Source organism: Brachyistius frenatus, unplaced genomic scaffold (assembly GCF_029030835.1).
Source record: "Brachyistius frenatus isolate BFR_SWC_R1_liver_20210118 unplaced genomic scaffold, ASM2903083v1 Contig_52, whole genome shotgun sequence".
NCBI lineage: Eukaryota > Metazoa > Chordata > Actinopteri > Embiotocidae > Brachyistius > Brachyistius frenatus.
Window position 1 is genome coordinate 1,258,096 of NW_027210651.1, and position 12,314 is coordinate 1,270,409.

The following is a 12,314-nucleotide window of genomic DNA, read 5'->3' on the forward strand; positions in this document are numbered from 1 at the left end:
AGACTGTCAACACAGAGTTCAACTGTGACGTTCTGAGGCATCTGAAGGAAAACATTCGTTCCAAACGATCTGAGCTGTGGTATGATGGCACTTGGGTTCTCCAACATGACAATGGGCTTTGAAAATAAACAAGTTTCTCACTCACGCCAACATAAATGTTGTTCCCTACGGCCGTACTTGCTGCATTTGGTTCCTGGTTCCTTGCTGTTCCCTAAGATTATGTTCAAGCTGAAGAGTCGCCATTTTGACAAAGTGCAAGAGTTTGAGTGTGAATCGCAAATAGTGTACGAATCGCTTACAGAAATGGACTTCAAGCATTCCAAGCTGGGAGCACCCATTCAAAAACCCATTCACAGCATTATTTTTGAAATCATCCTCACTTTATTTTTCGGGCCTAAAATGTTTACATTTTACAATACACCACATAAAAAGCATAGCAACCCTCACTCCGAGTCCAGCGCCCTCGTCACCTGTACCTGCCACGGTTTTTGTAACAGCGAAGTTCCTGGAAAATATGGAGAACGGCAGACAACGAAAGAGAAAGTACAGATTCTGCCTCTCGGATAGCAATTAGAGTGAGTCGAGGACAGAGTGAGAAGCGGTGCACTCGCTGAGAGATGTACTGCAGCTGCAGTCTGACAGATAAAACCCTTAGTCAAAATCATGGCAGCGACTTTTCCGTAAGTTAACCTTATTTGCTTCTTTTCCTTTAATAATATTTAACATGGGGGCCAATTAAGATATTGTATTTCCCAATGTGGAGCAGTCGACCACATAAAGACTAATTTTAGCTCATAGCTTTGAGTGAAGATGTCCTGAGGGAGCAGTTTGATAAGCCTGCAGAGAGAGGACAGGTTTTTCTTACCACAGAGCAGCGCTGTACCTCGTTTTCTGGGAGTTTTGTAATTTCTCCTCCTTCCTTCCCTCCATCTCCTCCTCCATCCTTCATCCTTCCCCTCTCCTCCTCCTCCCTCGCTCCCACTCTATAGATAATGAGGTTTTAATGTAGTAAATTTGATATGGTGCAGGAAGGCAGGATTTTCCCCCATTACTTATCTCTGGCTAGCAGGCCTTCCCACATGGGCTGGCCCCTTAACCTCTTCACCGTGAGCATAAAGCCACTCCCCCCCACACACACCTCCAAAACTAAACCCCACCCCCGACACAATACCCCCATTTCTGTGTCCAATTCCAAATATAACTCCCAGCTTTTAACACTGCGTATAATTGACCATGTGTCATGTCCTAATTATCAGAGTAGGATTAGTGGATCTATCTTTGGTCACTGTACAGTATATCAAACCCTAATACATTAACAGAAAGTAGGGCTCAGCAATGTTAAATAAGCATATCTAGGTGATGTAAGTCGACAAGAATGGGAATAAGAAATCTTTCAACACAGCAGAAACAATGAAAAGGGTTTATATTGACGAGGTTGACGATGAGATGGGTATTGGTTGTGAAAAATGACGGTAATAAAAATGGAATCATCTTCAACCATTTCTCATTCATGTCCTCTTCTGATAACCCTCCCTCTTTTTTTCCACTTAAATTCTTCCCACTCTTTTTCCCTCCCGAACTGACCGCCTCATCACCGCCATCATCTCCTCTTCCCCTCGCCTTCGCTCTGCCGTCGACCCCCTCCACTCCTCCGCCCTTCATCCTCGCAGCATGATACCCTCCACCCCCGCTCACCCCACCCCCACCCCACCCTTTCATGCCATCACCAACAACCATATCTCTCGTTCTCTCCGGACCGTTTCGATTTAGCCACGGTAAAAACCTTTTTTTATCTGAAAGAAACTGGCGGAAAAGAGGAAGCCTAGAAGGAGAGCGTTGATAGATAAAGGTAAAAGGTGGTAGCCTCGGGTTTATGAGATAGGCCTGATACCTAATTCACCTCAGGAGGGAGAATAGAAGGAGAGAAAACCGAACGCTCGCTTCTCTCTGTCGGTAATAGCTAATTAACGGCATTATCAGTGTGTTATATTTGCAGGGAATGAAGAAAATGAAAGGGGTCAAAGAAGGAGGAGAAAAATGAGAAGGCTGCTGCTGGACAAAATGAGGAATATAGATGAGAGGAGGTTTAGGAGAGGGGACCAAGAGGGAGCTTTAAGGTGGAAAGAAATGTGGGGTTAAAATAGGAGGTTCAAAAATAAGAAGAAAGTGGAACAAAGAAATGGAACAAAAGTTATTTTAAGAAGATATTCGATACAAGTGGAGCTGTTAAAGGGTCAGTTCAACCAAATGATGGAGATAGATACATTAAATTACTCCAGCCTTGTAATTGGTTTCATGTGGGGAAGTTTGGAAATAAACCATTTGGGCCTTTTCTATGTTGCCACAACAATAAAATGAGGACAAACACTGAAATCTATAATTTGTATATTACAACATGTCCTTCCAGAAGCCGCATGACGCAGGATCTGTACACAGCTTACTGTTATATGTTTTCATAGGGAAGACTTCCTCGGTAGAAAGTAGTTCTAATGAAGACTGTTTCCAGCCAGGTCTGTGGATTCATCACAGTAGAAGCAACAGTATTTCTGTCCATTTGCTGTTTTTTAAGTGTAATTTCTTAAAGCGTTGTACTGGGATTGCCACAGAAATTACAAATCAAAAAAAATCTCCACGGTTAAATACCAGCTAAATATCTGAAACTCAGTGACTTCCTAACATCTTACTGTGGCAGAAAATACTAAAATGTGAATAATTGTGTAAATTATCTGATGTATAGCTCATTAAGTTCATTGCAACCTTTGACATTGAAGACTATAGTGTGGAGTGGTGAAGAGTGTAGTGTCTTGGTGTCTGCGATAACTGGAGTTATTTTTTAGAAAAGACAACTGCCACCATGTCCTCATTGCAGTTTATTTTAATTGGCTGGTGGGGGAAAGAATAGTGAAGCACACACACTACACTGCTTCTGATGGTGTGGAATCGGTTTCCTCGGCTCATAGTAAAAACATTTATTTAACAATCACCACATCGAGTAGTGAAAATTCTTCCGCCGTATTTTGAAAGCCATCAGCCCTCAAATTAAGCCTCATGATCCAAATTTCAAGACATGAATACCGCAGCAACAATAGCGGCTGCAGCATAGTCCCTTACTTTGAAATATGAGTGCATTTCTTATCTTTTCTGTCGTCTACTGGGGCACACTTGTAGGATCCCTCTATGCTGCACTCTCTTTTCGCTCTCAGAGTAAAACGAACAAAATGCTTTCAAGCTTTTAGTCTTTTAAATTCAAAAGGGGGATGTTAAAGTTCTTCTCTTGGCATTAATAAAGCCCCTACAAAACCCCTCTCTGTTCACCAAAATTACATTTTTAGAAGTTTTTTCAAAGAAAAAAAAAAATCCTCTAATACCTTAAAGGGGATTAGATGTATCGCAACACCTTTGCCTTCATTCAGTACGCAAATATCCAAATAGTCCCCGCCTCTATCTCCACCCACACCTGTGCTGCCGATATGGTTACAGATTCAACTCACCCATGAGTAGTCCAGGTTGTGCTCAGAGGTTTAAATTACAAAAACAAGCTGCTTTGTATTCTGGTGTTTCATCTTTAAGGGTCAATTCACCCAAATAACAAAGTCCAAGCTACTCACGTTTTGCAGTGTAGATAGTTGGAGACTGGTGTGATGTGGCAAACTATTGTTCTCCTCTTTGTCTTTGTTTTTAGCAAATTTTTCCTGCTTTTGATTTCCACATTTTTTGGGGGGGATCTTCAAACATCATTCCCATTTATGAAGGTTTTATTTGTGTTGCCTGATTCTGTGCTGTGTTGACTGAAACTTGGGATGCTGCAGTCCTGGTCAGGCCTCCCTTGAAGAAGAGGTTGCTAACTTCGGTGGGACTTAGCTTACATTTAGATAAATAAATAACGTGAATAAAAGGCCCGAGACTGATCCAAACTTGTTTCAGTTAGTTAGTCCTGCCAGGGCCTCTATGGCGTAACAGTTTGAAAATGCTGAATTTAGTCCTTGCCTGAAGAAGTATTAATGTAGTCTGTCTCGGGTGATACTGAATTATATTTGTTTTCTGTACCTCCTCCTCAGTCCTCCTCCTCAGTGCTCAACAGTTCAGTGGTCCAGAGCGAGACACCTAATGTGGTTCTGGAGGGTCTGAGGCCCGGGACCGGCTACGTGGTCCAGGTGAGGGCCCGCACTGTGGCCGGCTACGGAGCGTACAGCAAGGAGATGCTCTTCCAAACCCTCACCGACGGTAAGTGGGTGGGCGGTTGGCTGGAGTGTGTGTGTGTGTGTGTGTGTGTGTGGGGGGGGGGGTTATGGTGGAGAAGGATGAGAGTGCATAGCTGAGAGAGGGAAAGAGAGAGGTTGCACAAGAGTGAAAATCTGGCTGTAAAGTAATTAAATTCTGCCCTACTTTGTGTGTGTGTGTATGTGAGAGAGAGAGAGACAGAGACAGAGTGCTTGCAGTCGTGTAAAATGAGCCTGGTAAATTATATTTTATGTGTTAGAGAGACAGAGAGAAAATGTCACTTGTATATTTTCCCTCCCAGAAATACTGTGTATGTGAGAGTCTCAAAAATATGAGAATTATGAAATACAATATATTTTTTCTCAATTTGTGTGCTTTGTGTGTGTGTGTGTGTGTGTGTGTGTGTGTGTGTGTGTGTGTGTGTGTGTGTGTGTGTGTGTGTGTGTGTGTGTGTGTGTGTGTGTGTGTGTGTGTGTGTGTGTGTGTGTGTGTGTGTGTGTGTGTGTGTTCCTGCAGATGAGTATAAGTCAGAGCTCGGACAGCAGCTCTCCCTGATTGCAGGCTCTTTAGTAGGTGGAGTGTGTATCGTCTCGCTGGTAGCTATCGCCATCATCTGTACCAGGTAACGGTTTGCAGACAAACAAAAAACACACACACACACACACACACACACACACAGCCTCAACATACTGCAACTGCATACATGTGTCATTTGTCCGAACTGGAAGGGATGGAAGATGCCATATTAATAAGGCTGGGTACCAAAAGTCAACAATAATTCTATACTATCTTGTGTAGAAAAATGTCTTGTCATTTGGTACCAGACTTTGATATCTACGCTACATCCACACAAACGTTCACAGTAGCTTAACCATTAGTCTTGACCAAAACAAACGAATCTGCTTTTTCTGGAGCTTTTAACCACGTCTGACAGTATTTGCCATCATGTGAACGATTATATCATCAGCTGAGGAACACTGTGAGAAACATTAGAATCCTTGTAGGGGGACTTTGAGTTTGGTATTTTTTCTAAACTCCTGTATGAGGAAACCTGGACGTTACAGTGAACAGTGTCTTCTTCTAAACTATAACTTTTTGATGAGGATATAAAATCCCTGTAAACATAATGCTGAATGACAAAATTGTATTAATGAATAGAATGTAATATAAAAATCTAGATACAAAGCTTTTATTAATATGATATCTGTACACATGAATTAGAGCAGCATACTGTATGTCTCAGCTTTATTCACAAGGAAATATATTGTCATTTATGGGTAAAAGAATTTGTAATTACTAGAAATAGAAGTTCAGTTGTGGATCCATATTGGCGTCGCTTTTGCACATCCCATTTCATTTCACAAAACTTTCAAAGTGAAATTTGAAATGTCAAAGGTTTCTGTGACCCTGTGACCTCCCAGAAATAGAAAGCGGCAAGCTGTCTCTCCTGTCTGTGGTATAAGATGACTATTGTGAAGATCAGTTGACGTATTGAAATATTACAGAGTGCATTCCTTTGGTTCCATTCTCAGATGAAAGCAGGAAACAAGAGCTGACGACACCGAACAGTGACAAGTCACCCAATACTAATGAATTCCCAGAAGATGTTTTCCTCAGGCAGACTTTTTCATTTGAGATATTCAGGAAAACTTAAATTTCCCCTCGACACGCTGAAGAGATAGACAACCAATTAGAATTTTAGTCTCACAACATTTCAAACTTGTGTAAAATTTCTGTCTACCTGCCACCCCCCCCCCTCCTCCCCCCTCCCCACCCCCAAATTCTCTGTGTTTAGACAGAGGCAGTTGAAGGAGAGTGTGTACGGCGACAAGCTGCAGCAGTACAACACAGGTGGAGGTACGAACCCTCCTGACTCTGCACTCTTTACTTCTAAGTTGTAAAGATAAATAAGTGCCCATGTCTGCCCTACTTTAAACGTTCCTACTTTCTCCTCAGAGGTGACGCTGAGACCAGACATGTTCAGCGGTCCCACCCCCACCGTGACCTTTCCCACCCTGTCTGAGGGTCACAGTTCACCAGGGGTCAAGATCTACATTGACCCTTTCACCTACGAGGACCCCAACGAGGCTGTCCGGGAGTTTGCCAAGGAAATCGACCCCTCCTGTGTCAAAATAGAGGAAGTCATCGGATCAGGTAGAGATTTTCATGGACTTAAGCGTCCTTGCCCTTCCCCTCTCTCGTGTCGTTTCTGTAAACTGTTAAAAGAAAATCTCAACAAATGATTAAAATGAAAAGTCCATGGAAGCAAGAGCTCCAGTTGAAGAGTTAGATAAAAAGAAATTAAATTCACAGTGCTAGTTCACTATAGACTGCCTCAAAAGGGAAGTAAGAAAAGTAAACCTTGCTTTATATAATGAGACCAACTGTCACTTGGAATAGTAGCTACTCAGCAGTAAATTAATCAATGTGTTCAACAGTGCCAGACTTTTGTGTCAATGAGAGAGATCTGGAAGCACGCAATGCCAATTTATTATTTTGCTTTATTTTTTTCCTTTGAAGTCAGGAGAGATGTTTTATGCATGCTGAAAACTTTCACAGGAATAAATTAAAACTGTCTTCATGCATTCTCTTTGGCTATCTGCACTCTCACCGTAAAAATGCTGTGTGATGTTTGGCAAACGGAGAAAGTTGGTCCCCAAGCGTCCCCTGAATTTATTTTTTTGGGTGGAGGGGCATCTAGTTTTTGCATTTTAGCTGTTGGATGGAAAAAGGAGAAAAGACGGAAATAAAAAAATAAGGAAAGATTTTACAGTCAAGTGACTTATTTTACAACTGATATACCCTTTACTGTTTCACTTTAACTTTATAGCTTCTGTCCAAATGAAACACAGAACATCTTTATGCATAAATAAATAGTGCCCCAAAAATCTTGTAAAAATATTTGACAATTCTATACTGTTGTTTTATCCCTCAGAATTTTTTTTTTTTTTACATTTGTTTATTATTTGTTTTTGTTTCCCCTAAAAAAAATTCTGGGACAACAAAGTTAAATAAACAAAAATATACTCTGTATCAGCGCTTAATAAAAATGATCAACACATCCTCGTACCGAAACAACGAAATGACTCCCAAAATACTATATTATAATACTATATAGTGTTTTCAGCGCCCTCGACAGGACCAGCATGTCCTGATACCTAAATGACAGAAATGCTTATTTGCAAAAACGACTTAAATGACTGTTGGAGATCTCCGTTGTCATGGTAACAATAATAAACGTATGGCTAATGGTCACAGTTTGGTTAGGTACGAAAGCAATTTATGGTTTTGGTTTAAAAAAGTATGTTGTTACACACATTACTTACGTAAGCCGACTCACGTACGCAAGTTAAAAAACAACAACTCAACTTTGTTCAATTTGATGCTTTTCTTGTTATTCACGATTCCAGTGAGACCCCCGAGAGTTAATTAATCTGTTACCACAAATTAATCAACACAAAAATACTTGGGGGCCAATGGCGATTTTTCTTTCTTTTTTTTTTTTCTTTTTTTTTTACTTCAAAGTACTGGTTGGTTTCTTGGAAACTTTCAAGGTATATACAGTTTTATCTATCATGATATCATTGCATATTGTACTTTAGGGGAAATCAATTGAGACTTTTTTTTTTATGATAAAACTTTAAATAATCCGTCAGTTTGGGGTTTATACAGTGAAGCAAATACCTACAAAATAGAAAAAGAAATCAAAGTACTTCAAAGAAGTTAAAGCGATTATTATCACGGTATAAAATGCTTTACGATCTTGTGCATATTCTGCTATTCAAATATTATCTAATAAAAATTGTCTTTCACCTCAAACCGTATTAAATGGAGGAATGTTATTTTCTTCAGATGTTATTCCCAAGATAACTGAAGTTATTTTTCCCGTGGGCCAAAACCAATCACACCCAAATGAGCAGTGAGCTCCGGGTGTTAAAGGTCGTGAACCAGATTCATGTGCTCTGGGCTTTGGTCTGTTGAGCCACTCTGAGAGGCTTTCGGTAATCCCTCAGTTTCTCGCTTTATTTCTCTCAGGGAAGAGTTTCTCACCTCTGCCAGAGGTGACAGGGGAGGGATGAAAATGCCGGGGATGGAGGGGGGGGGAATATAAGCCCCAGTGATGTAAGGCGTGGCCGGACTTAGAGCCCTTAAATGGCTGGATCTCCACCCACTCTATGTGAAAAGTGAAAATGGATCCACACTTATTTCCTTCTTGTTTTGCCTCCGTGTATTTCTTTGATACCTCCTCCTATCCTCAACTATTGCCGCGGTTGGTTCAGCCCCTCCGGAGTTTTAGGGTTTGTTTGTGTATGGAGATATGCTAAACAAAGACCCAAAGGGGGGGGGGGAGAAAGCAGAACAACAGATTGAGGAGGGAAGATAAAAGAAAGAAAGCACCCTACGGAGATAATAAAAAAATATCTCGTCTTCCTGCCTCGTCCTCTCCCTCTGCGATAACACCCTCTCTTTTCCTCTCTCCTTATTACCTATCACTCACACTGTAAGAAATGTCCTTCACAAAAGCACTTTATTTGACTGAAGACAAGTCGTGAAACGTTATAATTTATAATAGAAAAGAACAATAATATCTCACCTGATAGTCCTTCACTAACAGTGGATTTGGATAAACTGTAGATTTAAGACTAATATTTTGTAACAAAACCAATGAATCTTTCTTCTGATGCTCCAGCCTCTCCTTGACCTCCTCTGTTTTCAAAAAAAGACCTGACATGTCCTCTGATTTTGCCTCTTGTGGAGAAAATTACTGTTTTCGTCCCTCCACATTCATCCTTTTATCCTTCCTCTCCTGTCGTATAAATGCTGTCTCATCTCCATCCTTCACTTTTTCTACCCTCCCCCCCACCGCGCCCACCACCACCACCACCACCACCACCTCCACCTCCATCCTCTTTCCATTCTCCTTCCTATTTTGCTCTCCATCCATCTCTGCTTCTGCTGGTTTACAGCAGTGACAGTAGATATTTTTTAATGAGCAGTGAGATGTGGAGTAGAGATCACAGTGGGACAGGACGACACGGCCTGTCATCCAATTCCCATCACTCATCCATTATTCACACACCGATTTTTATCTCCGGGACGAGGACTTTTATTTTGAAGTGATATTCAATTTTCCTGTCCCCAAGCAGCATACAGCTGCATTTATTTTGACAAAAGACATCTGTGTCTCAACAGAAAGGAAATTTCCTGTGCCACGAAAAAGTTCATTGAAGTTACAGCCAGATTACATTGAAACTGATTTGATCAGCAGTGGCAGTACATGATGAAAACAATAACAACAGACAAATGAAGGCGACAACTGAATTTTTAGTTGTTTTTTTTTAGAATACCTCCAAACTAGGGGTCGGTTATATAGATAATAATTATACGATACTTCAGGGTTTTTCCGTGAGAAAGATATTCTTGACGATTTGACAAAAACACTGAAAAATATTGTATTTTTGATGTCAAAAACATACAATTGAAACAAAGTAAGGAGTTATAGTTTTTAATGTCAGCATAAACGTAACAGTTAGCCTTCAAATATTCAGTAAAAACAACATATTACTGTTGTTATTGTTGTTGACTTTTTTTTTTTTTATAACCAAACCAATGCTACACAACCAAAGTTGCTCCCCAATTTGAAACCAGCTCCTCCACCGTGGAGCCACTTTCAATCATGCTTGTTGTTGTTGTGCGCAAGTAATGTAACGCATGTTATGATTTTTTTTTCTTCATTATATTGACAAATATACCTATATTATTATAGGGCAACTCCTGGATCAAAGTGATGATTTATGGAATGAAAATTTCCAATGTATAAATAAGATACTATCGATCAATCAACTCCTGTTAAACGTGAGTTTTTTCCTCGCAGCTATTGCGCATGTGTAAATTGTTGAATTGTTAGGTTCCTCTCTGTAATGTTGTAACATTCTGTTGTGTCTTGTGTTGGAATTTAGCATTTCATAAATAAAACTGAATTAAGTTGAATTAAGTAGTCAGATTTATAAACACAGAATAATCTATCAAAGCGTCACGACACCAATTAGACCAACTCCCCTCTCTGAGGAGTACTGTCTTTGAAAACAGAGAGTTTAGAAACTCTCTCCCCCCCCCTACGCACGTGTAACATCAGATTATGGGGGGTTGGACGGATTTAGGACGGGGACCAGGGTTTTAACTTCTTTTCTTTTTTTATTATTATTATTTCACCTTTCACGTAAACAACCGGGCACAAAACTTGAAATGTCTTCCAGCAATGAGTGCTTAAAATGTTTGCTACAGTATCACCATATTTAAATGATGTTGCCTCTCCTCCCTCTTTATGACAGCTGGCGTTTTACTCTGCCCTCCAGTGTGGCTGTTGGAAACAATTAAAAACATTTTTGTTTTTGTGTGAGCCAGTTGGGATCAAGTAACCGAGCTTCGGGTCTTCTGAGGCTGTGGAGGTGCTTTTTAAATGATAACGGTCATTAGAGTTTTCCTGACTTTGGGAGATGAGAAACCTTTAGCAGAAAGCCTGGAGCTATGACTTGTTGTGGGATTTCTCCAGTGAGAGAGCATTAAAATTGTTGGCTCGCTCATTTTTTTGTGCATGGCCAATGTGAGCGGACAAAAAGTCTCTGCCTCTGCTGTATTGACTCTTTATTTTTAATTTCTAGGAAGGTAGCTAATACAAAGAAGACGGCTTCCTATATGACCACAGAGACCTCCGCTCAATAACAGACAGAACACTGAACAAAGTCAGAAAGTGCTTAAGTCTGAAAGACAAATTAAACTGCAGCCAGGAATCGAACCCAAGAGCTTTTTTTTTTCAGCGCTGTCTCTTTATCCACGAGGTCACCGGGTCGCCTTTATTTAACCAGGGGATTATATTTGAGGTGTGGTGTGCAAAGCCAAGTATTTGAGCAATAATAATAATGGCACTGTCCCTTTTATCTTGTTTGCCACCTCTGCTGCACAACCTTTTCTCTCCCTTGAGGGCAGTTATTGAGGGGATCCAATTTTTGTTGTTCTTTAAGTCTGCAAAAAAAAAAAAAAAAAAAAAAAAAAAAAAGGTGCCCTTCACCAGAGCCCTCGACCCCAATCTGCTCCGTCAGAGCTGCTCAGAGGCCTTCGCTATGAGATGGAGTGTGCAAACGGCGGCTCCCAGCACTCAAGAGTGTGTTTGTGTGTTTAACACGTCCTTCCCCGAGAACAATGAGTTTGTTTTCACTCATTCATGTTAAATAAGGAAAGCTAACCAAACAGTATAACGTTCAGCCCCTCTGATTTCTCAGGTGACCCATTTTAAATCATAAATCATAACTGTGGTATTTTATTAGCCTCTTTTGTCGTGTCATAATTTATTTAAGGGCTTTGAATTACGGAGCATTAAAAAAACAACGACTTGTTGTTTTCCCTGCTGAGTCACTTTCTGTTTTCTGAAAAGCGTTAGACGTGTAGTGATTTAGCGTTTCTAAAGAATGCTTTAATTCAGCGTTTTCTCCTTTTTCAGGTGAGTTCGGGGAGGTGTACAAGGGTCGCCTGAAACCTGTTGGGAAAAAAGAAATCCCTGTAGCCATCAAGACCCTGAAGGTGGGCTACTCCGAGAGGCAGAGGAGGGACTTCCTGTCCGAGGCGTCAATCATGGGCCAGTTTGACCAGCCAAACATTATCAGACTGGAGGGCGTGGTCACCAAGAGCAGGCCGACGATGATCATCACCGAGTTCATGGAGAACGGAGCACTGGACTCATTTCTCAGGGTAAATAACATGCTGCACTTTTCATCACTTTCAGGAAAGGATTGTCTACAGTTTTAATGTCGGGCAGATGCAGCATATTCTGATACCAGACGTCTTCAAAATAAAGCTGCACATTGCGTAAGTAATGTGTGTCTAATATTACTGTTAATAAAAATATTATTCTTGCTTTGTTTTTTAAAAAAAAGCATTTCTCAACTCAAGGAACTCGGTCTCACCTTGAGGTTCACCTACTTTTTCAAGAGCTTTCTGTCAATCCCAACGTCCTCATCAGCTTTCCATTATTCTGAGGACCTCTCTGACTTTTCATTGATGTTGTCAGTTGACTTTGACAGTTCATTCATTACTTT

General features: G+C 40.7%; 1 protein-coding gene across 1 annotated transcript in view; it reads left to right on the top strand.

Annotated features, from left to right (window-relative positions):
* Positions 1-12,314, top strand: part of LOC138624503 (ephrin type-B receptor 1-like) — an 85,556-nt gene that overhangs the window by 55,609 nt on the left and 17,633 nt on the right. The window contains exons 10-14 of the mRNA XM_069704761.1: positions 4,059-4,224; positions 4,738-4,849; positions 6,017-6,078; positions 6,178-6,375; positions 11,720-11,967. Coding sequence (XP_069560862.1) covers positions 4,059-4,224; positions 4,738-4,847 — 276 coding nt within the window. The 3' untranslated portion in view covers positions 4,848-4,849; positions 6,017-6,078; positions 6,178-6,375; positions 11,720-11,967. The remainder of the gene's footprint in view (positions 1-4,058; positions 4,225-4,737; positions 4,850-6,016; positions 6,079-6,177; positions 6,376-11,719; positions 11,968-12,314) is intronic.